This window comes from Dipodomys merriami, unplaced genomic scaffold (assembly GCF_024711535.1).
Source record: "Dipodomys merriami isolate MVZ:Mamm:240054 unplaced genomic scaffold, mDipMer1.0.p SCAF_31, whole genome shotgun sequence".
NCBI classification, from domain to species: domain Eukaryota; kingdom Metazoa; phylum Chordata; class Mammalia; order Rodentia; family Heteromyidae; genus Dipodomys; species Dipodomys merriami.
In genome coordinates, this window is record NW_027204604.1 from 10559369 (window position 1) to 10582450 (window position 23082).

At 53.8% G+C, this 23082-nt stretch overlaps 1 protein-coding gene across 7 annotated transcripts; it reads left to right on the top strand.

Moving 5' to 3' along the window:
• Positions 1 to 929: 929 nt before the first annotated feature.
• Positions 930 to 22357, top strand: Blacat1 (BLACAT1 overlapping LEMD1 locus). Of its 7 annotated transcripts, none has more exons than XM_070041688.1 (2): positions 930 to 998; positions 15726 to 22357. In XM_070041688.1, the coding sequence occupies exon 2, from the start codon at positions 15764 to 15766 to the stop codon at positions 15863 to 15865; it is 102 nt and encodes a 33-aa protein (XP_069897789.1). In that variant the 5' UTR covers positions 930 to 998; positions 15726 to 15763; the 3' UTR covers positions 15866 to 22357. The 7 variants fall into 7 exon arrangements, 6 of the variants coding, with proteins under 6 accessions (XP_069897789.1, XP_069897790.1, XP_069897785.1 ...); XM_070041689.1 differs by lacking the exon at positions 930 to 998 and adding an exon at positions 5704 to 5789; XR_011376327.1 differs by lacking the exons at positions 930 to 998; positions 15726 to 22357 and adding exons at positions 6786 to 6871; positions 7366 to 7425.
• Positions 22358 to 23082: the final 725 nt, after the last annotated feature.

Genomic DNA, 23082 nt, shown 5'->3' on the forward strand with positions numbered 1-23082 from the left:
GTAAGGGAGCGCTGGCCCCTCTTCCTTTGTTACAACCCCGAGTGTGTGCGGGCGTGAGCGCGCGCGGGAGGAGTGTCTGGGCACCAGTGTGTGCATGGGCGCGGATGCGTGCGTGTATGCGCGCGTGTGCACACGCACGCGTGTGCGCAAGTGCCTGGGTGTGTGCAAATGCAAGTATGTGCAAATGCATGCGTGTGTGTGCGGGTCGGGATTCTCGGGGGGGGGGAACGTGGTGTGTGTGTGTGGGGAACAGCAGCCGGGACCCCCCGAGGCGCGAGGCGGCTTTTGCAGGAATGAGTGGAAAGGCGCCTGGGTCTCGGATCCGCTCAGAACTCCCGCGAGCCGGCAGGTAGCCGTCCCGCTCGTTCCGGAGCTCGGAGTTGGTCCCCGGATAGAATCCAAGCCGGGGACTTCGGGGCTGGGGCCGGGCCTGCAGGGGGGTAAGGGAGGAGGAGCCGCGCACTGAGGGGTCTGCCCCGGCCGCCGGGCGGGGCGGGGGGGGTGCGCGAAGGGGTTCTCCAGGTATCCCAGGTCGCAGGCCGGAGACCCGGGTTCGTGGTAGCTAGCGATGGCCGCTCTGAGTTTGGGCAGGGCGCGAGGGGCTGGGCGGCGAGGCGAAGTGTGTCCGCACGCCAGTTCCCCCGAAGTTCCGCGCCTCGGTGGTCGGCTGTCATTTCCGACCTTAATGCATATTTATGCCGCGCCGAAAGAGGCTTCGTAATTAACTCCCGGAGTCATCCGCAGAGGTTAAAGGGACCCCGAAGATTTGTGCATTGATTGGGTACCAGGGCGGGGTGTGTGTGTGTATGCGTGTGTGTGCGTGTGCGCGCGCGCGTGTGCGTGCGCCCCGTGTGAACCCATTGAGAAGAATAATTATTTTTCCCCACTGGAAGCTACAGCCGAGAACCAGACACGGAGGGAAGAGAGAGGTTTGAGGGAGGGAGAGAGAGAGAGACAAAGGAAGTGAGTCCAAGAGGAGCCGGCGCAGCCACGGAACTGTGAGTACTGAGCGAAAACAGGCAGAAAGTGCCACCAGTCGGGGACCCCCCTGCCGGCGGGGCGGGGGCCCGGAGCGGCTGAGAACTCCGCTTGGGATTGGGCTGGGCGGTGGGGGGAGCGGGGGTCCCTGTGGCCTGGACGGACTCCAGGGTCCCGGACTCGGGCGTTCACCTGCAAGCCAGCCAGCGCTGACGGACTGCAGGCTGCTTCCACCGCAGCCCAGGTCTGGCCAAAGATGGGGGGGGGGAGCCCCCCACCCACCCCGCCCCTATTGCCTTTGTTCCTTCTAAAGGTTTTTGCGGCTGGTGGGATTTAGAGGGGGAGTGTGAGGGAGTTCGGGGATGTGACCCCCTGAATTTCCCTTTCTGGGCTGAGTGAAACCTCAGCTTGGAGAGCCTCCCTCCTTCCCCGGCTCCTTGGTGTAGCGCTGGGTGAGGAAGGGGCTGTAACTAGCCTAGGGGTCAGGACTTGGTGACATCTGAGCGTTTGTTTAGCTCTAAGGGGGGTGGGGAGGAGAGCAGAGGTGTCTGTTACCCTAGGAGCTGGGTCCTCAGGAGACAATTGCTTGGTGGGGGTGGGGGAGAGGCCACATCCTGGGTAAAAGCATGAACTCCAGCCAAGGAGGCAAACACGGTCTCCAGGCTTGGGGGGGGGGGGCGGGGTAGCAGTTATCCCACTCCCAATTAAGAAACAAACAGATTCCTCCTGTAGCCATTGGGGTTGTGGGATCTAGCAGGACCTCTTAGAACTGCATAGTGTTCCCCTTGGGACCCTGACATGCCTAAGAAGGGCTGGAACAGGGCCTACCCAGAAGGAGGAGCCAGGCTGGAGGTCCCTAAGGAGAGAATAGGGGCTCTCTTTCCTGAGAGGGTCCTTGACAGCATGCCCCTAGGGAAAGAGGGCAGGCCAGCCCCTGCCTCTCCCTAGCCAGTCAGGAGAGGGCGCCTGGGGGCCAGTGGCCGGCCCTCCTCCCCTGACCAGCATTCCACAGCCTTCCTCAGGAAGCTCTAAGATTGCTGCCCTCAGCCCTCATTGACCAATTCTTCTGGTTTGATTTAATTTTCCCTGGTGATATTTCAACAACGTATCTTCGTCTTGCCAGTGAACAACTCAGTTCAGTTTATGCCTCAAGAATGGCTAACTACAGGGAGAAGTTTTGGGTGGCTGGGATGTGCACCCCAGGGTGAATGGGGCTCTGAGTTTAGGAGAAAGAGCCTGTCCTGCTCGCACCTGTCATCCTAGCTACTCAGGAGGCTGAGATCTGAGGGTCTGTTCAAAGCCACCCAGCAGGAAAATTCGTGACACTCTTAGCTTCAATTAACGATCAAAAAGCCAGCAATGGTGCTGTGGCTCAAGGTGGTAGAACACTAGCCTTGAGCACTAAAGCTCAGGGTCAGCACCCAGGTCCTGAGGTCAATCAAGCCTTAGGACAGGCACACACAAAAAAGGTGTGTATGTGTGGTGGGGGAGACTCTTTTCTTCAGGAGGTTAAATCCTGGACGACCCAGCTGAGGTACAGCTACCTTTCAGGTCACTCTGCTCCATGGGGGCTGTCACAGAGGCAGGAGAAAGAGGAAGATTTCTTCTATCAGGCAACACTTCCTTCAAGGGGTACTGGACACCCCAGACTCAAGGCTCCTGCCCTGGCCCCAGCCCTCTTCCCACATTCCCCCAAAGAAGAGACTATTACCCAGTGGTCTTAGATCCCAGGGCCCTTCTTCTAAAGCACAAAGAGGACACAGTCTCAAGTAGGAGGACCAATTCCAGTCTGATCCCCAGGGAGAAGGCCTCACAATGCCTGGTAGAGGTGACGGCTGGGGAGGGGGGGCACTGAAATTTGCAGGTAGGCTCTGGTGCCTGTTTCCCTACTGGACTACCAGCTTGGTGGCAATGCCTTACCTAGTACTGTCTCCTAGTGTTTGTCTCAGTGTCCATGTTGGGAGCATGCTTGCTAAATGAATGGCTGTTTTTGCATACCTCCATCTCTACCTGCGTCTTCCTCAATTTTTAGAGAGGTACTCCATAGTCAGACTAATGGGGCCCCAAGTTCTGGAGTCCTGTAGGCTGACCACCATTGTTCTGTGCGGGTTGAGGGGAGTATAGGATGAGAGTGCAGGAACGAGGGCCTGGGCAGGCATTGGAATATTTTAATCTTAGTCATGAAGTGCTCTAGGTGAAATGCACGTGAGTTTGCCAATGACACGTTATTGTATTTTTCTTTAACAGCGTGGCTGATTAAGAGACACAAAACTGTGGCCTGGGTCCTATGCTTGGGGAGCCTGGAATCTGGTGATATAAGCGCCTCTCTATGTTCTTGCCTGTCTCCTTATCCCCAGCCTAGATTAGAGGAGGGGCTGGGGGTGGCAAGGTTGTAGGACCCCTTCCCACTCCCACTCCCCCGTTTTTAATCTTTGTTGTTCTTTCTCTGGGTCTCTACCTTGATTCCTGAGGCTAACCCCCAGGCTTAGTCTATGAGATCTCAGGGATCCTACCTACCAAGCTGGGAGCCTCTCTCTCTCTCTCTCTCTCTGCTTACCTGAGAAGCCTCATAATGGAGACTCCAGGGACAAGTGGAGAAAGCCCCAGGGATAAAAAGGAAGTTCATGCCTGACCTCTCCGTGCTTTCCTGTTCAATGGAGCAGCACGTACCCCACTCCCGGGGGCGGGGCGGGGTGGGGGCTTCCAAGCTGTTACACGTTAGAGGGAATCTGAGCTGTTCCCGCTTCTGAGTAGAGATGGGCTAGGGCACAGTGAAGGCTCTAGCCATGGAGAGAGTCATCTGGTGGCCTAGAGAGAGGTCACCCTGTCCTCGGTAGCAAGTAACACTCATTGCTGCTCTGGTCCAGGTCTGGAGGACAGTATGTCGGGGAACCTGCTGGGTGCTTCTGAAACTAGTCTTCCGGGTAAGTTCTGGGCCAGAGATGCTCTCACAGATCCATGCCAAACACAGCTGGATAAGTCTGGATACTGTAGAAGCAAAGCCTTTGAACCTCAGTAGTGCTCCCCACCCACCTTCATGGGTGGAGTCAGACTGCTAAACTGTGCTCCCACAGCCTGTTCTAGTTTGAGGACCCTCCTCATTTCTGACAGAACAGACCTGCGGGAGCCCCGCACACCCCACGCTGAACTAGGGGAACACCTGGCTCTTTCTCTTGCTTCTAAGCTTTGCCCACCATTCATTCATTTCTCCAACAAATCCAGCCTCGTTTGCCCTGCTACCATGGGCAAAGGCAAGTCTGTTGTTGGGTGCGGAGGGGGGGAATCTCAAACTCTCCCTCAGAGTACGAAAGTTTACCAAAAACTCTTAGAGAGGAGAAGCCAGGTCCAGAGTGAATTCGTGAATCCTGGTGGAACCTTGGATTAGATCGATCTAACGTCTTTCTACACTAGCATCTTGCTTTTTATTGGGTGCCTACTGTGTGTCTGGTGTGGTTCTGAGCTTTGCTGTGCACCTGTGTTCTGCTGCCTGGGCCAGGGCAGGGAGCCTACTGGCTCCTTCTGGAGCCAGGCTAGTTCTATCCCTTCTTGGGCTGGTCCCCATCTGTCCCTGGCCCTTCTCTCTGTGACCTGGGCAGATGGCTCATTGAACCCCTTAGCAAATTCTCCTTCATCTGGCTCATCCTTAGCTGGAAATATCATAGACACCCCCCCCCCCAAGGCGCAGATACAGGTGCAGGGTGACTGTTTTTAAAGAGAACGGTAGGACTGGGGATTCCCTAAAAAGCCAGTGTTTTCCCTGAAAAACAAGCTTTAGTTTTCTGGCTAGACCTGGGGTCCCTGACCACCTGTGCTGGATTGTGGGACTGATTATCAGAGAAGGAAAGTCACACCCCTGAGTCCCTCCACACCTCCCAGAGGGGCCAGAGGTCAGGGACACCTCAGGCCTGCTCTCCAGCCTTCTTCTCCATCGCTGTCTGCTTCTTCCAGCTCTCTCTGCACTCCAGGTCTGCCCTCACTTTCTCCTTGTCAGGATTCTTCCTTTCCAGGCTCTCTCCTCTCCCTTTTCCACAGGCTTCTCCTACTCCCTCCTCTAAGCAAAAATGTCCACCCAGGCAAACAAGCAAGCCTCGGAGTTCTCATCTTGCAAGTTGGGATAGCAGTAGTGTTTGCTTTACTGAGTGATGATAATTAATAGATCCCTTGTGTGTGACAACCATTTTTACTTAAAAAAGAAAAAAAAGCTTCCTTTTCCTGTAGAACTTTCTCTGACATTCTCATGTGCCATAAGCCCCTTCCTCTTCTTGCACAATTTCTCTCAGTATCTCTCCTCTGTGTCTCTCAGTTCTATTCACCTCCTTTCCCTCCCTCAGGCTTGTCACCAGCCCACCCTCCCCCAGTTCCGGCCTACGGCCGCAAGGCCCAGGTTATACTGACAAGGGCAGGGCAGGGCTGGTGGCAGTCTTGTTTCTCATTAGAGCTCAAGAATGTGTGGAGTCATGGGGGACAATAAGAGCCAGCAGCAAGAAGAATGGGGCCTCTGTCAGGGCAGGACAACTTTCCCAAATCCTGGCCTTGACTGAATGGGAGTACCTGAGGGCTGGGGAGGGTTGGAAACCCTGTGGTCGCAGGTGGTAGGCGTGGCGGGGGGAGGGGACTGGGCCTGGGCTCCCTGGAGTCAGCCAGCTTGGGAATTCTTAGCCTCTGAAGGGAGAACAGCTCAAGATCCTCATGGAAGACAGGGCCTAGGAAAGCCACAGGGGTTTTTAGTGGCCTTCACACATACCAGGCTGGAAGCGGAGCTGCCTGGGCCCACCAGCCTCCAACGCAAGCAGAGGCATATAAGATTTGAGGTGAGACAGGAGGTTGGAGTCAGATCATGAGCCTGGCTCCAGTGTGAGAAGGGGGTGAGTCCGTGGGGTTGTTCCTGAGTGGTGATTTTGAATGCCTGGGGTTCAGGGAAAGCAGGTTCTCAGGGCTGTGGGAGAGAGGTGTTTTCTGGGGAAAGGAGATGACTGCTCACTCGACTTGTCTCTTCCTCCACATTCCAAATGAGGTCCTAGCAACTGTCAGCCACCAAAGCCCCCCCCCCCCCCCCCCCCCCCCGGCTTCCAGATCTTACTTGGCTGGTCAGCTAAGCCGGTCGACGGGGCAGGTCAAGACTTTTCTGGGCCCAAGGATGGGAAGCCAGGACAGGTGAGCCTTTGCCAGGAATCAAAGGGGAAGACAAGGGGGAGAGGAAACGGGACAGACCAGTGCTGGTCTTGTTTCCCACTTCTCCCCCTTTCAGGGGTAGGGAGTGGTGGGAACAGGAGAAAGGGGTTGGGGCGGGGAGAGGAACTGAAGCTTTTTAGATAGGGAGGAGGGTCAGGCAGTATGCGGGGGCCTGTGGGGAGCTGACTCAGGTCTCCTGCCAAAAATTAAACCATTAAAAAAAAAAAAGCTGGAGGGGAGCGGCAGGGGAAGGATAGAGAGAAAGGAGATGGGGAGGGAGAGAGGGGACCAAACAGCCCCTCTACACCAATAGCCCGGCAGGGGGACGTGAGTAATACTCGGCTGGTTCAGAGGAAGTGAGATCAAAAGCCAGCAGAGACAAGAGGTTTGTGCTTCACCAACCAGACAGCCGGAGGCTCAATGAGACCTTTGTTCCCCCGGCCCAAGTCAGGGTTGAAGGAGTACCTGACCATCCCCGCCCGCTGGCTGCCCCGCCCCCTCCGTCCTGGGCCGGCGGAGGGGTGGGTCACCCGGGAGTCAAGGGGAGTAGGGCAGCTCCGGCCCAGCCAGCGGTGGGCGGAGGAGGGAGGAGGCCTGCCCTCGCTGGGGCGGGGAGCTTCTGGGGTGAGTGGAGGAGTGAGTGGCTGCCTGGCAGGCAGGAAGTGGCTCTGCAGGAATTGAGGGAGACTTCGAGGGAGAGGAGCCTTGCTGGGTCGGCCAGGTGAGCAAATCCTGGGTTCCCGGCACCCCCTGGCCAGCGCCTCTTAGAGGGGACCGAGGGCACTCAAGCCTGGAGCCCTTGGCTTCTTGCAGGTTTTGGGTTTGGGATTCTGGGAGTCGATGAGTCAGAGTTGGATGGGAAGATGGGTGGTATCTACTTTGACCCTCAAAGGTTACGATGGAGGGGTGTGTGTGTGTGTGTGTGTGTGTGTGTGTGTGTGTGTGTGTGTGTGTTGCTTCGTGCTGAGTTACGGTGGGTTGCTACTCTCTGAAGAGATAGAATCTGATCTGGGCCTCAGGTCATCTCCCACTGTCCTGCTTTGGTCCCTGGGAGTTCAAGGCTGTGCCCCCTGGGGTCTGAGTCCCCTGGGGTCTCCCTGACCTGGGCATGCAGATGTCCTGGTTTGCCAGGGCACTCCTTCAAGTCTTATGCCCACAGCCAAACCCTGGCAGGAGAGAACATTACAACTTTGGTTTAGGGCATATCTTTTCCAGGCTCCCGAGACCATGGTGCTTCACACCATAGCTCTTTACCCTGGCCACCTGGTCGTGGAGATGCCTGTGCCAATAACTGGGTCCCGCCTACTACAGCAACAGCACTGACCGGTGAGTGGACAGAGCTGGCTGCCCTCCGCTGGAGATTTCAGCTCAAGTCTTTGCCTGCCTCTAAATAGGTTTGAAGATGCCCCCCCCACCCACGCCCCCCACCGCCTTTCCCTTCTTCCACCAAAGAATGGGTACAGTGAGTAGCTCCCTCCATTAGTCTGAGAAAAGAGGGGATACCTCAGCCCTAGAAGGATACCCCCAAACACTTCTGCCCTTCCAAAGAGAAAACTGGCCTTTTGTTTCTGCATTCTTTTGCCCCTCTGCTTCCTGTGCTGGCCTGGAAAGGGTTAAAGCTTAGAAAGAGGGAGCCCACAACGGGGCCTCTCTCTGGACTGACCTGGCAGCTTTGAAAAGGGAGGCCCTTATTTGCTAGGGGAGGGGAGGAGGTAGTTAGAGACTCTGGGAGGGGGCTAGAAGCTAATTAAGGGGCTTTGAGGAGGTCCTTTATGGCCTGGAAGCCACCGCTTCTCCAAGCAGCAGTGGGGACCATTGTGTGGGGCCTTTGTGGGCCCAGAACTGGAGACTCATTACTGAGATGGCTTTGGTGTTCTTGGGGCCCAAAGGAAAGGGGTTGGGGGTGGGGCAGGGAGAATGCGACCTGGGGGGCCCTAGGCTTCCTGGGAGGCAGACCGGTGGGGAAGGGGACTGGTGAGATTCCTCAGGTGTCCCCCCAGCTTACTGCTTTTGAGATTCCTGCCGCCTGACCCCCCTCAGCTCTGCTGTGGCCTATGGCTTTTCATTCCTATGTGATTGCCGTTCCGAACTCATGTAGGGCTAAAAGCCATGGGCTACAGTGAGGGGCCAGCTCCTTCTGCACAACTGCACTTCCCCACGGACGGGCCACCGAGAAGGGGGGGGGTTGCCTGGAAGCCACGCCTGGGGGAGGGGCCCCACCAGGGATCTGGGATCCTGGGGCTAGGGCCGGGTGAGGAGGGGTTTCCAGCTGCCTGACTTGGGGCAAGTCACTTCCACTCTCTGGACCTGGTCCCCAGTCTAAAATAAAGAGCCTGGGCAGCTGTTCCCAAAGAAATAAGAGGGAGGTGCAAAGGCTTGCTGAGGAGTTGCTTTCCTCCTTGCTAAGTTATTGAGGCCTGGCTCATGCCCAGAGATTTGGGGGCTGGAGGCAGGGGCCATGTGCCTCAGAGTCGTGGTCCCTTCCTCAGGATCTCCAGGATGCTTTCTGCTTTTCAGCCTTGCTTCTGTATTTCACCTTTCTCTGTGCCCAGCTTGGAATTCTCAGCCTTCCCGGTCAGCTGCAATGGGGTGAGAATGTTCCAGAATGGAACTAGAAAGGGTCGGGTGCTGGTGGCTCACACCTGTCATCCTAGCTACTCAGGAGACTGAGATCTGAGGATCACAGTTCAAAGCCAACCCTGGTAAGAAAGGCTGTGAGACTCATCTCCAGTTAACCACCAGAGAACCAAAACTTTGAGCTGTGGCTCAGAGTGGCAGAGTGCTAGCCTTGAGCAAAGGAGCTCAGGGGGAGTGCCCAGGCCCTGAGTTCAAGCCCCAGGACCAGCAAAAACAAAGAAACTGGGAAGGCTGCAGCTTCTCTAGGGCAGCAGCAGGATGGACGGAACCTAGGGCCTCTAGCTCCTGGTCCATCCCTAGCTCCTGGTCCCTCGAGTTCCTTCTTACACTCCACCTTCCTGTCACAGCCTGCCTAGCCCCTTCCTTCTGTTTCCAAGCCTACTTCATTTCTGTCCCTCTCCCTCCACCCTCCTCCTCCCCAACCATCCTGGAGACTCCAGCAGATGGAAATGAAGCAGGCTGTGATGTTGGTGGAATCACCCCTGCTTCCTACACACACCCCCTACAGCCCCCAGGCTGTCTAAAACAGACCACTGAAGATGAGAGGACTATATTTGGTGCTGAGAATCTGAAGGCAAGTTACTTATAATGTCTTGGCGCCCCTAATTCCCTCCAATGGATATTTGCTGAGTGCTTCCTGTATACCACAGTTCTAACCTGTAGGAGCTCATCCATTCCCCCAAATAGCTGTATCTACTATTGGCCCATTTTGCTTATGGGAATCCGAGCCACCGGGAAGCTGGGAAACTGTTCCAAGCACATTTGGCTAGTAAGGGGCAGAGCTGGGGATTGAACCCGGATTCTCCAAAGCCAGAACCCAGTGTTTTTACTGCCTCCTGCGGATGTAGGGAGAGCTAATGCCACCTGAGTGGTGAGACTGATCCTAGAGTGCTGTGCACACCCCAGGGGTGCTCCAGAAGTGTCTAGAGGTGCTGGTCCTCAAATTGGCTCCATGACCCGACTCCAATTACTCAGCCAATCACACTTTCCCAGCAAGAGCAGAGGGGAAAGAAAAAGAAAATCTAACAGGAGAAGCAAAGAGAAAACCCAAACCAGCTGGGGTTATACTTGGCTGGTCCAGGTTACAAGCACTCATGTCCCAGCTTGGATTCTCTAGAGATGGTAGCGCCTGCCCCCCCTCCCTCCTTGTGAGCTGCCTCAGCCGAATTTGTCTTGCTCCCTGTGGTGCTCTGAGAATCTCCCGATTCCTGATTCCTTCTCTTGACTCCCAATCTCCAGCCTTGAAAAGTTAGATGGGAACAGTGTCCCCTTCCTTCTAGTCCCCAGAGCCTTCCAGAGAATGAATTCCACTGTGTAGTTTACCCACGTCAAGACCCCAGCACTGAGGGGAGAGGGACAGGTGAACCATTTCGAAGATTCTACCTCTAGAAAGCTCGGGCCAAGCAAGGCACTAAATAGGAACTGCAGAGTCCTTATTAGTGGGAGAGACTGTGAGCTAGGAAAGGGAAGGGGGAGAAGGAGGGTAGGTGAGGTGAGTTTCCATGAACAAAAAGGTAGAGCAGCTCACCTGAGGAGAGTCCCTGCTTTGCAGGGAGGGGCAGAGGAGAGGGTGTTTGAGGCACTCTGGGGTAACAAAGTTGGACCTCCTTTCCAGCCTTTGTCATCTCTGGGCAGGCTTGGAAAGATACACAATTGTATATGTCACATAATTGTTGAACTGCCCTGAATAGGCAGGCTGGCCTCATGCCCTCTCTCCCGAAGGACTCACAGATCCGAGGCCGGCAGACAGCTGAAAGGGAAAATATTCTGAGCAATCTAAGTTGCTACCGTCCTCAGACCCAGCGTAAAGGCTCCCACGGGAGAGCGGGCCCATGTTTAACCACACAGAGATTCAAGCAGGTCTCTCTCTCTGGTAGTATCTACGATTTTTAGTGGAAATGGAGTTTGACTGCTAAGCTCTACTCCTTTGTGAAGGCAAAGATGATGGCGGGGGTAGGGGGGAAATCTCTGTCTTCATTTTTAGAAGGGGATAGCACTACTGTTTGACCTCTTTTTTGGGGGGGGTCCCTTCTAGCCTGAGCCAGTGCCTAAGTGCCCCCCTCTTGCTGTCCTGATGACTCAGGGTACACCAGCTTCTGCTAAACCCTGAATGCAGGATACAAGGGCATTTCAAGACTTGCTACCCTGGACACCCCTCCCCCAGCTCTGATGGCACCCCAGTATCTCAGAACCACTGATAAACGCTTAGCTGCCCTTTTAGTCTTGGGAGGTGGGGTGGGCAGGCAAACAAAAGGCCAGTATGGCTGGCCTTGGCCTGCTCTAGGGGTGGTGACCTCAGGGGTCTTGGCTCCGAGGGCTTGGCTACCAAATCCAGGCAATTCTGGCTCCCGCAGGCCAAGAAGGAGTTAACTTCCAAGGAGAACTCGGGCTTCTCCCAGCTAGGCTGCTGCCAACTCTGGGAAGAAGTCCTGGGATCTGTAGTTTGTGCCACCACCCACCCCTGGCCTGCCTGTTTATCAACACCGCCTGGTAGACTACAGTTCCCAGAAACCTGCAGAGGCCTGGCTTTGGGGGAAGGGGTGGGGTGTGAGGCTCCGAGATGGCAAGGGAGGGAGAGGGAGGAGGTGGGGAGAGAAAACCCAATTCGCCCCCTTCCTTTTTAATTCTTTCTCCTGGTGTGTCTGCTCCCGAGCCAGAGCTAATCCCCCAAATCCGGTCTCCTAAGCTGCAGCTGCTTCCTTTCTCGGAGATGAATGGCTCGGGGAGGGAAGGTGAATTCATATTTTAATTACTGAGGCGGGGTGCGAAGGGCGCTGGGGAGGGGGGCAGGGCTCTGCATTGTTCCAGAGGTTTTGGGGGCATCCTTCCCCACCGGGTCACTTCACTGCTGCCCTTTACCTGAGGTGGGGGTAGTGGGGTGTGGGGGGGTCTTAGGGAAAGCTTCTTGGCTTCTGTCTGAAGAGTTGGAGGGTGGGAGGGACATTACCTCTTGTTTGAACTCTTGGCTTATCCCAACAGTGCTGAGTATCTTTCTACCCTTCCCACCCCCACCCCGCCACCCACTTCGATGGAGGACCGCATTAAAATTGGAGAGACACCAGAGAGTTGGTGTCCGCAAGTCCCAGCCTTCTCGCCACGCTAAGCGTAGCCTTCTTGGTTCTCCCACGTGTCCAAACTGGCCCCACTGCTCCCTTTTAGCCCACAGTGCTAGACTCAGACTGTGGCAGAGAGATGTGGGGTGAGGGGCAAAGGAAGAGTGAGTTTATAGGCTGGGGAACCCCATGGTGGCTCGTGTGGGGGGAGATGCTAGTGGCTGGATATCTGGCTAGGCAGAGCATCTAGACCCCAGACCATCTTGGTGCTGAGTTCCGGGAAAGTCAGAAAGGAGGATGGGGAAGGAGCCAGGGCCAGCAGCTTGTAGTCTAGTGAGCCAGTCATGGGGCAGTGGGAGAATGGTCTGCACCTCCTTCCTTGTAGTTCTTGGGGTAAAGGAATGGTCTCTCTCTTCCTTAGTCCCTCCTGGATTCTAGGGTGGGGGGGCACAGGTAACTGGGGAGTGTTCCAGGGCTAGCGAAGGAGAGGCCATTGGACCTGACTTCTCCAGGGAGCCTCCATCTGGTGCTGGGGCTGCTGCCATGGGTGAAGGTTAAAGGCTGGAAAGGGAAGGTGCAGGACTTCTGCCCAGCAGAGCAGATAGCAGTGTGGAGAGTATGAGCCCAGCAAAGAGGGCTCCCTCAGTGCCTGCTGGTCAGGGTCCCCAGCTGTCACTCATTTCAGGGGCTGGCCTAGCAATCTGCATGTGGCTGACAGCCTGGGCTGACTCCAGGGCATAGCGTTATGGCCCGCTCAAGCCCTGGTAGAGCAAGCAGCACCCCAGATCCATGCTGTGGGAGGAATAAGGAGTCAGGCCCTCGCTGTGTTGTTCTATCTTTGGAAACAAGGACCCAGAAATCCCACTGGGGTAGCCAGCTCTCTAGTTTTTCTTGGGAACCAACTTGTGACTCCCCACCCCCTACCCCAGTTCAGCTCCTGGGGGATTTCTCCTTCTTGTCTTTGATTTTTTTTCTTCTCTCAAAGCTAGTGCTCTACCACTTAAGCCACAGCTCCACTTCTGGCTTTTTTGGGGGGTCAGTTGTGGGGCTTGAACTCTAGGGCCTGGGAGCTGTCCCTGAGCTCTTCAGCTCAAAGCGAGCATTCTACCACATTGAGTCACAGCACCACTTCCTGTTTGCTGGTGGTTCATTGGAGATGAGAGTCTCATGGACTTTCCTGCCCAGGCTGGCTTTGAACCACAATCCTCAGATCTCAGCCTCTTGAGTAGCTAGGATTACAGGCATGAGCCACTGGTGCCTGGAAACTTCTGGCTTTTTTGGTAGTTTATTAATGATAAGAATCTCACTGATTTTCCTGCCCAGGCTGACTAGAATTATTGGCTTGAGCTACTGTGCCCAGCAGACCTTTCTTTTAATATGTGGATCCTGGGTCCTCTTAGCCCTACCTCTGCCTTACTGACAGGGATGGGCTGAGCAAAACCCAGGATTCTCATCTTCCCCAAAGCACTCCAAGGGGAGGAGCATCACTGAAGGACGTAATTGCCCCTGGGGAGGGCAAGTAGGCTGAAGAGACCCCGAAGTGCCCTAGATGTGGGATGGGGCTGTGAAGGTTAAAGACACTTGCCTGACTTGTTTTGGCCCTGAGTTCTTTCTCCAGTTAGCTTTGTTGACTGGAGAAAGATCTGTAGGCTCTCTCCCCCATGCATTTTTCTGCTGCTGATAGCTCCAGTGACCTCCTTCCTAGCTTTCTGGAAGTGAATGTGTTGTAAGTACTGGTAACCAGGAGTTTACCCGTTCTCCTTTCCTTTTCCTTTTATGGGATTCCCAGTGTCTTTCTAGTTCCTTAGGTTTGGAGTACGAAAGTTAAGCCTTAACTAACTTCCTGGTGCTTGGAAAGAAGGACATGAAGGCCCAGAGATGTCCCGCCACTGGCCTAGGGTGACACAGCATAGCAACGTCAGAGCCAAGAATAGAACCCAGGCTACCTAAGCCCCAGTTTGGATCCCCGTCTCTCTAGGTTTGTCATGGGAGGGATCCACAGATAGCTGTAGGAGATGGATCTAGAAATATAGTAGTTGTGTCTCGCCTGTGTCTATATTTATCCTGGAGGTTGCTCTCTACTCACTATATATACTCCAGCAGAGTGGGTGTGTAAATGGTGTTGGAAAGCGGGTGGGTTATTAAATAGCAGCCTGCCTCTCTATCCATGCTGACTCAAGCTGGGCCTCCTGCCCACCCAGCTGGCCATTGGAAATGCATTGCACCTATTAATTACAGCTATTAGATGTATTACCGAGCGCTGAGGGAGAAATGGAGAGAGGAAGGGAGGAGGGAATCCTGACGGGACTGGCTCCACAGGGTGCTGTACAGTGTGCATGGAGAGGGCTTCTGCTCCACAGGAGAAACAAGGGACAAGGCTGACCAGATCGGGAAATGTCTGCAATGCCACGTGGGCCACACCAGGTTCAGAGATGGAGCCACTTTACAGGTGTGTCTTGCATTTGAGGCACAGGACATCCATGCCATCTCTGCCCACCAAGGGAGGTGCTGTGGCCTTGTTTCAAACCTTCTGACCTCGCCCCCAGGCCTCCCTCTCTCCCCTCTGCCCTCACTTCACGCACATGTCTGTTCCCCATGCTTTTCCTACACAGAGAAACCATTTCACCAGGGTCAGGATGCAAGCCTGGCATCCCTTCCTGTTCCCAGATCCCATCTCTGAGCTAACCTACAAGTTCTTCTGCTTCCTCATCAGCAGGCTCAGAGCCAAGGAACGGAAACAGAAGGAATGTGCAGGTGCAAGGGCAGGGAAACCTAGATGAGGGGGGTAAGGCATTGCTCTGGCAGCCTGAGCCCATCTATCTGCAGTCAGATACCTGCAGGTGCTAGAGCAGCCCTTTGTCTGACTCCTGTGGAGTCAGAGGGCTGACCAGCTAGAGATGTGGGACAATGAGCCATGCCTGGACAAACTCAGCTTCAGCCTCTGCCTTAACATGACTTTTGTGCTAGAGATTAAATGACGTCATCACCCGGTTCCGGTGGCTCACACCTGTCATCCTAGCTACTTAAGAAGCTGAGGCCTGAGGCTCATGGTTCAAAGCCAGCCTGGGTAGGAAAGTCTGCGGGACTCCTTATTTCCAGTTAGTCACCAAAAAAAAAAAAAAAAAAAAAAGCCAGAAGTGGAGCTAAGGCTCAGTTGGTAGAACACCAGCCCGAAGTTAAAAAGTCAAGTGAGAGGTCCTGGGTTTGTCTCAGTAAGAGTGCAAAAAAGAAAGGAAATGATGTGAACTCTTTTTATGCCTACTCCTAATCTCTGTTTTCAGCATAGGCGCTAAATAAAGTAGCCTGTTGGCCGAAGAACTCTCACTGTCTGTTCTCTGCATGTCCAGGCCCAGAATGTGGGTTAGTTACGTAGAGCAGCACAGGATGCGCAAAGCAGTCGCATACCTTGGGGCCTGTTAGGGAAGGAAGGATTTGGTGACTGCATTCCAGGTGTCTGGGCAGAGGCTGGGCTGGATGGAGGACCCTTTAAGCACCACATCCTCCTACATCTGGAACACTTGATTCAAGACCGCAAGGAGAAAGGGCAACACCCCATACACACACATACCCGGGTGCCATAGCCACAGCTTATTTTGAATCAGCTTGCTTCCTGTTCCCCTGCCACAGGTGTGTTCAGGTGTGAGGTGAGGCAGAGGGCCAGGGACAAAGCAGGCAGCAGCTGGGCTTGAGTTCAGCTTCCTCCAGATGAGGAAACAACGCAGGTTTCAAAGAGCCTGTTATTGGATGATGATGTGGCTCAGTGTGGCAGCTAGCGAGGCCTGGGCTGCCTCAGGGAGCGCAGAGGATTCTGGGAACATTTAACCCCAGCTTGCTTCTCTTGTGCCTTTCTCCCTCCCATCTTCCCTCCCTGCCTTTCCTTTGCAGATCTTCAGTGGTGAGCACCCCCCAGCCTGCCCCAGGGCATGCCCCAGTTCACTTTCGCCTGTTTCTGTGGCCTCCATGGCTTCTGCAAGATGAAGAGGAAGAAGGAAGAGATTCACAGAGAGCGGGAAACGGTCGTGTGAGCAGAACCAGGGGCTCCTTGTCAGGTCCCAGGGCTGAGCTTGTGCTGCTGACTGCTGCTGACGCTGGGCGCAGAAGCCATCTTCTCTTAGCTGGCTCCTGACTAATCGGAGGGCATCGGCCTCCTGGGCACCTGGCAGCCCTTCTCATGCCCACACTTATTAACTTCCAATCTTCCCGTCTCCCTGGAGAAAGGCCCCAGTCACACAAGGGGGAACCTCAGGACCAGCGGCATACCTTCCAGAGGAGCCGAAGTTGGCCCTGCCCCAAGGGCTCTGACTCTTCTCTGGTAGCCCCTCCCACAGGGGCAAGTGGCCTTGGGAGAGAGATTTCTAGATGAGAAGAAACTGGCTATTCTGCCAGAGAGCCCCGGAACAGCCCTGTCCTGACCCTCATGGAGTCCCAGGCAGGGCCTCAGGGCCCCAGCTCCTCCCAGCATCCTCTTGGGCCAGGCACCAAGGTAGAGGCCAGAGATGGGCAGTAAGAGGAGAGGCAAGGGATGGGCTCTGCTCCACCCAACACCACAGGGCAGCCTTTCCCCAGCCCTAGCCCTGGACAGGCCCTTCTCCCCACTTCTATGATGTCTGGCTCATTAGCAGAACAAAGATCTGGGGAGGTCTGTCTCCAGGGCACTGACCCCCTCTGGGACTATCTACCAGGAGCTGGACTGTGGGAACCCTTTCCTGGACTAAACTGTGTGCCCACTTTTATTTTCCCACCTCACCCCTGCCTTCTCAGAAGCCATAAAGGGGATCTATTTGCATGTGGTGCCTTCAGGGGAAACTTGGGGGTGGGGGGGAGCCTCTAGGACTGACCTTGACCTTTATCTTCATCTCCTCAACCCATCAACCTTCCTCACTCTCGCCCCAGCCCAGCCCCAGCCCATTTCTAGGGGGTAGAAATCAAAAGAAAGAAAGAAAAAACAAAAGCAACCTTCCTTCTCCTCCCTCCCATTTTCTGCTCTCCTTCCTCCCTGCACTTTGTCATCGTGCCAGGACTTCTCTCTCAGGTGCTAGAAGGGCACAGGGACAGGCACCCTGGCAGCAGAAGTCTTCAGGCAGATTCTGTTGCTTCAGTGAGCCTGCCATGATCCTCCCAGGTACCGCTGTGCTCAGGAGTGAGCTCCTGCCCCCCCCTCAGCACCCCAGGACAGAATAGCTTATCTGACTGTGACCTGTTAGAGGAGGTCAGGGCTGCAGGATGGGAGGGGCTGAACCCCTCTTTCCAGGAATGCGTGCTTCTCCAGGCAAGTGGGGAGGGCAGAGGCCCCTTCTGCGGCTTGTCAGAACCTGGCTGCCTTTCCTGCCTGGCGCATGCCCACAGTCAGGCATTTCCTGGGCTTTGAGCAGATTTGGGGGATCAAGGTTGTCTTGGTGAGGCTCCACTAAGGCTTAAAAGTTCTGTCCTCCCTCTCCTTGGACACCCTCCCACCCCAGCCTCCAACAATCTGTTATTTCCTTTTATATCCAAAGAATTATACACAGAAGCCCTACTCTCAAGGAAACAGCAAGACTCAGCAATAAACACTAGTGGGGTCACAAGGGACAGAGGGAAACCTCCTGGTTCTCTGTCTTGGACAGCAAAGGCCTTGAGTGAGGCAGAGCAAAAGGGCAGAAAAACGTGGGGGTGGGGAGGGTCCCTAATACTGAAGCCCTCCCTTGGGAGCCCTTGTCCCTGGTGGTGGCCTGCGAGCCTGCAGTCCTCTGGAAGGGGAGGATGAAATTCTATCCCTGAGACTCAGAGGTGTTGGGTATTATGTCCCAACCACAGGGCCTCACCCCGAGGTAAGGTCAGAAGAGTAGAGAATGTGGGCCTGGGAAGGGGGGGAGTAGGGGGATGCTCTCACCCTGGGCGAGAGTCCGGGCAGCTGCAGGATTTGGCTGGGGTCCACTCAGAGCTGCCTCCCCCAAGATAGCGCTCTGGACTTGCCAAGGACACGGGATATCTCCCACCCTGCCATGGGAACGTGGGTGGGGTTCCAAGGTCAAGGCTGTCTGGATGCCCGCTGGTGCCTGCCCCTGGCTGTGCTTGGCCTCCAAGCTGGTGGCCTCCTCATCCAGGCCTCAGGCAGGGCCAACGCTGTATTATCTTGTCCCTCTGTTTTCCTTCTCAGGGAGACAGACACTTGGCTTCTCCCAGCATCTTTGAAAGGATTCTGGAAACCTGTTTCTACCTCTGTGCCCTTGGGTGAGCACAGGACAGGTGTAATTAAAAAAAAAAAAAAGCCAAAGCAGCCCGTATCCACACACCGCATGCAGTCAGACCTCTGACTTCTAACCCTCCCTCTGCCTTCCTGTTCCTTCCCAGATGAGCCTCGTTTCCCGCCTTGCTTGGAGTCTCACTCCTTTCCAAAGATTCATTTGGATCGTTTTGCCCTTTCTATTTCAACTTCCTAGGAAAGAGACTATTCCACGTTCTTTTCCCAGGACTCCATCGAAGTCGGGCTTCTGAGCTTTTGGGATGAGGCAGGAGGCACACAGCTTTTGTCCTGGCTAGTGGATCAGTACCAGATCCACCTTGAAGGATGGAGGGCTGAGCATCCCTGAGCTGTAAAGGGGAAAGTCCTTCTTCTTGGGCTTTGGGTTATTGAATGCAGGGTGAAGTATGGAGGCTGGCTGGGGTCCTGGGATGCGATTTGTCTGGGGCCCCAGTGGAGGTCTTATCTCAGGTTGGACCCTTTCCACCAGAGTGCCAGTTTCCTTCTCCACTTCCAGGGGAGGGTTTTTTGAATGTAGCATATGGACCCATAGAAATACATAGATTGTTGTTAAGTCCTCTGTAGAGTTCAGGTCTGTAGGTTGAGGAGCTGAGCTTAGTGGGGCTCCAGGCTGCGGAAACAGGGGTTGCAGGTATCTTGTGATCCAGCAGGGGGCACTCTACAGCTGGTAACAGGGGGCAGGGTGCTTCCCCAGCCACACCCAGGGGAGTCTGTCTAAGCATCTGGATTGGGACTCCAGATTGTGTCTCGAGTGCCACCTTCTTGCCCTCTTTTGGTCTCCCCTTCTCTCCTTCACTACCTTCAGGTCAGGGCCCAGACTTATGTAACTCCTGGGTTTCCCTTCACGTGGTTGTCTATAAGCTAATGGAACCACTCCACCTTCGTACTTTCCTTGCCTTCTGCAAGGGGAAGGGCCTCAGCCCAAGTCTGGCCTGTCTACAGACTGACTGTGCGTCTTCCCTCTGGCTGAGGCTGTCTTCGTGGGATTGTCCTAGTGAGTGCCTTTGGGTGGACAGCGTCAGCCTCTCTGTGCTGTGCCTGACTCCTAGCTGAGGACAACTTGCTTTCTCGCTCCCTCCCTACCTCACAGGAAGGCACATGGTACAGGGGCCACATTGGGCCTGTTGTGTCCACGTGCGGCTCTTAGAATGTTGAGAAGTAAACTGCTCACCAACTCCAAGATCAGCCTTCACCAGTGAAGAGAACCCATAGGCTGCCACCTTTGGTGGACCTGGAGAAACTGGTCTCGGGGAGAAACTGCTCATTCTGAAGGTGGCTGCTGACCCCAGAGGTGATTGAACTGACCAGAACTTAAGAACCAAGAGCCGGAACTTGTTCCGAAGGAGTGAACACACCATTCTTCCGACTCACAAGCATGATCAAGAGACGCCAGGTGTCACCATCACCCTGTTCTTAGTTCACACGACTCTTCACATCCACGCTGCTGCGCAGTCTAGGATCAGGACACCTGGCTTGTCAGCACGAAGTCTTCCACCCTCAGGCTGTCCCTGGAGTGGTCAGTGCCCACTGTGCCAGTCCTGCCTGGGCCTCTTCTGTCAATTCCTGTGGGTCACAACCAGAGATCACAAAGAAGAAACAGAAACCTCATCTTTTTACAGGGAAGCCAGGTCAGACCACCCACCAGGAAGGGGTAGGTGGGCACTGTCCAGGACATCCCTGGGGGAAATCCTTATGCTGAGAAAGGAAGTCTAAAAGCCAGAGGCCTATGTTCTGGATGTCTAAGTTCTGGCAGAAGCCCCCAGGGTCTGGAGTTCCAAGGTTTTCTTAGTGGGCTGTTTGTCTGTCTCCCTCCCCTCTTGGGAAGCCCTCCCACCTCCCTCGGTTCATTCTTGTGTTCCATCCAGCAAAAGGAAGGGGAGAGGGGGAGATAGCAGGACCCAGACAGATCCTCAGGACTCTCCCAGCCTCCGTCACCATGGTAACACTGCTATTTTTATCTCGTTGTTCATGATGCTCAAAGCTCTGACTTTCTCTATTCCAGAGAGGCCAGGCTGCCTTCTGCCCTCATCCCTTAACACAGCACCTCTCCCCAGAGGCCCGAGGAGGGAAAGGAATGATGGTGAAAGGGGAACACACAAAGTCCCCCCTCAATCAGAGGGATCTTTGGCAGGGGTTTGCCTCTATTCAAGCCTTTGGTTTGTTACCTGGCTTAAGTACCCAGTTCCATGTTTTCTGCTGCAGAGAAAACAAGGAAGAGCTACTGCTCAGGTTATTTTCCCAGCCACTCAGGACAGGCTGTTAGAACTTCCAGGGAATGCCATCTATGATTCAGAGAGATGTCCTGTTGGTATAAGCAATATGCAGAGGACTCAGTTTGGTTAATTAGCAGTGAGCTCTGCTTTAGAATCTAAACCAATACTTTTCTTTCTTTGACCCATCCACCAAAGAGCTAGGACAAATGGCTTAAAGTCTTTGTTTAGACTGCTGAAAACAAGACAGCATATATTCTCCAAGCTGAAAAGTACACACGCCCCTCCCCTTCTAAACAGCCACATTCCCTCCAGGAGCTTTAGGTCTTTAAATATTTTCATGGTGTTAGGGAATCAGACTGAAAGCCATAGCTGGGCATCATGTTACACACCTGTAATCCCAGCTGTCAGAAGCAGGAGAACTTTCAATTAAGAGTACAACCTGAGCAAAATTTGCAGTGAAATCTTGTCTCAAAAATAAGAATAAGCAGGCCGCCTGTGGCTCACACCTGTAATCCTAGCTATTCAGGAGTCTGAGATCTGAGGATCTCAGTTTGAAGGCAGTTTGGGAGAGAAATTTCATGAGACTCTTGTCTCCACTTAACCACCAAAAAAAAAAAGTCAGAAATTGAGCTGTGGCTGAAGTGACAGAGCCCAAGCCTGGAGCACAAAAACTCAGGACAGTACCCAGGCCCTGAGTTCAAGCCCCAGGACCAACACCCCCCCCCCCCCCCACACACACACACTAACAAAAATAAAAGGGCTGGTGGCTATAGTTCAAGTGGTAGTGTACTTGCCTAGTATGCAGAGGTCTTGGGTTAGATCCCCAGCACTACAAATAAACAAACACAAACAAAGCCAAAAGCCTTTGCCAGATGCCAGTAGCAAGTAATCCTAGCTACTCAGGAGTCTGAGATCTGAAGATCATGTTTCAAAGTCAGACCAGGCAGAAAAGTCCTTAAGGCTTTTCTTTTTTTGTTGGTTGTGGGTTTTGAATTCTGGGCCTGGGCACTGTCCCTGAGCTCTTCAGCTCAAAGCTAGCGCTCTATCACTTGAGCCACAGCGCCACTTCTGGTTTTCTGGTGGTTAATTGTAGATAAAAGAGTCACACAGACTTTCCTGCCCGGGCTGGCTTTGAACCGTGAACCTCAGATATCAGCCTCCTGAGTAGCTAGGATTACAGACATGAGCCACTGGTGCCCGGCTGTCCTTGAGGCTCTTATCTCCAATTAAAAACTAGAAAACCTGAAGTAGAGCTGTGGCTCAAATGGTAGATGGTCAGTGTTGAACAAAAGGAATGTGCCCAGGTTCAGTACACACATGCACACACACACACACGCACACACACACGCACACACACACATCAAAGCCTTGAACATGCTCAGCAAGTGCTGTATCAAAAGTTACTCCCCCTCCTTGGATCTTCTGGTCTTGATGACACTCATGAAAACAGGGCTTAATGGAAAGATTTCTTCAAAGCTTTCCTCCTCTGTCTCTTCTCCCTGGCCCAGCCTTTGGTCCTCTTCCTCCATCCCTGCCTCCACTCCCTTCCTCCACTGCAGTGGCAGAGGACCCTTGAGAGTCAATGGTGCTAATGTTCCCCACCTATATCTATGTAGGTCAATGAGATTTGAACCTTTCACACAGGGTGGCTGGGTTGTAGGGTGCATTATATGCACATTCTCAAGACCAAGACCATGAATAGAGACACATCTAGAGCTTCTTATTTTTATTATCATACATTAATGTGGGGGAGCCATTATGATATTTCTCCACCTGTATACAATCAATGTATCCCCATCAACCTTGCCCCCAACAACTCTCCCTTCACACCCTTCCCTATGCCCAGATCTTAACCCAGTAGAATAGTGATCTCCATCTTGATTGCCCCTGCACTGAGGTTTTACCTCTGTGGAACTGAGTCCTGGATGGTAGGTTCATTTTCTAAACCTCTAATTGGATTCATTTTAGCTCAAGTTGCATGGTTTCCTGAATCGGGGCACCTGGAGTAAGCACTTTTCTGGTGGCCAGAAAAGCATGCCGACAAGCGCTGCTCTGTTAATTGCTGTAATAAACAGACTTTATTATATCCCTTCGCAGTCAGTGAATTATGTTGTCAGGGCGGATGGGACCTCCGTGTTGATCTCGCACTGTAATACACTGCAGCAGAAGCCAAACATTGGTCTCCACCAATCTGCTGAAAGAGGAGGATGGAGACTTGGAGGAGGGCTTGGGAGTGCGGATATACAGCGAGACTTTGGAGACATCCAAGCCCCAAAGAGACTCTGAAGTTGTGCACATCAAGTAAGAAAAGCCAGCCCTCCATCTCCTAACATCTCAGAAGTCTTAAGCTAAGTCTGGCTGAAACAGGAGCAGGAAAGGTGGCTTAGGATAAGTTATGGTAACAGGCAGAATAAAGACCTATACATGGGCCTGTCAGAATGATTGACAGGACACATGGGAATTTTCAGCCTTGCAAGAATGCTATAAGCTGGCATAACACTATGAACAAGGGTTATTATATTATGCAGTATATGAATTATATATCAATAAAGCTGTTTAAGAAAGAATTCCTCTATCATAACCCCACTTGGATGAGGGGCGGGAGACAGATTCTCCAAGAGGGGACAGAGCCATCATCCATTACCCTAACGCCAGTCACCTGTGAAGAAGGAGTGCTTTGGGCAGTGTAGTTTAGAGTCTTGGGTTGGCTGCCTCTCCTCCAGACTTGGCCACCTTGATGCTTGCTGATACAAAGCCCTCAGGAAGTTGGATGAATAGTCTGGGATAG

Coding starts and splice junctions, on each gene's coding strand:
- Blacat1 (XM_070041688.1), top strand. CDS start 15,764: ATGCCCCAGTTCACTTTCGCCTGTTTCTGTGGCCTCCATGGCTTCTGC.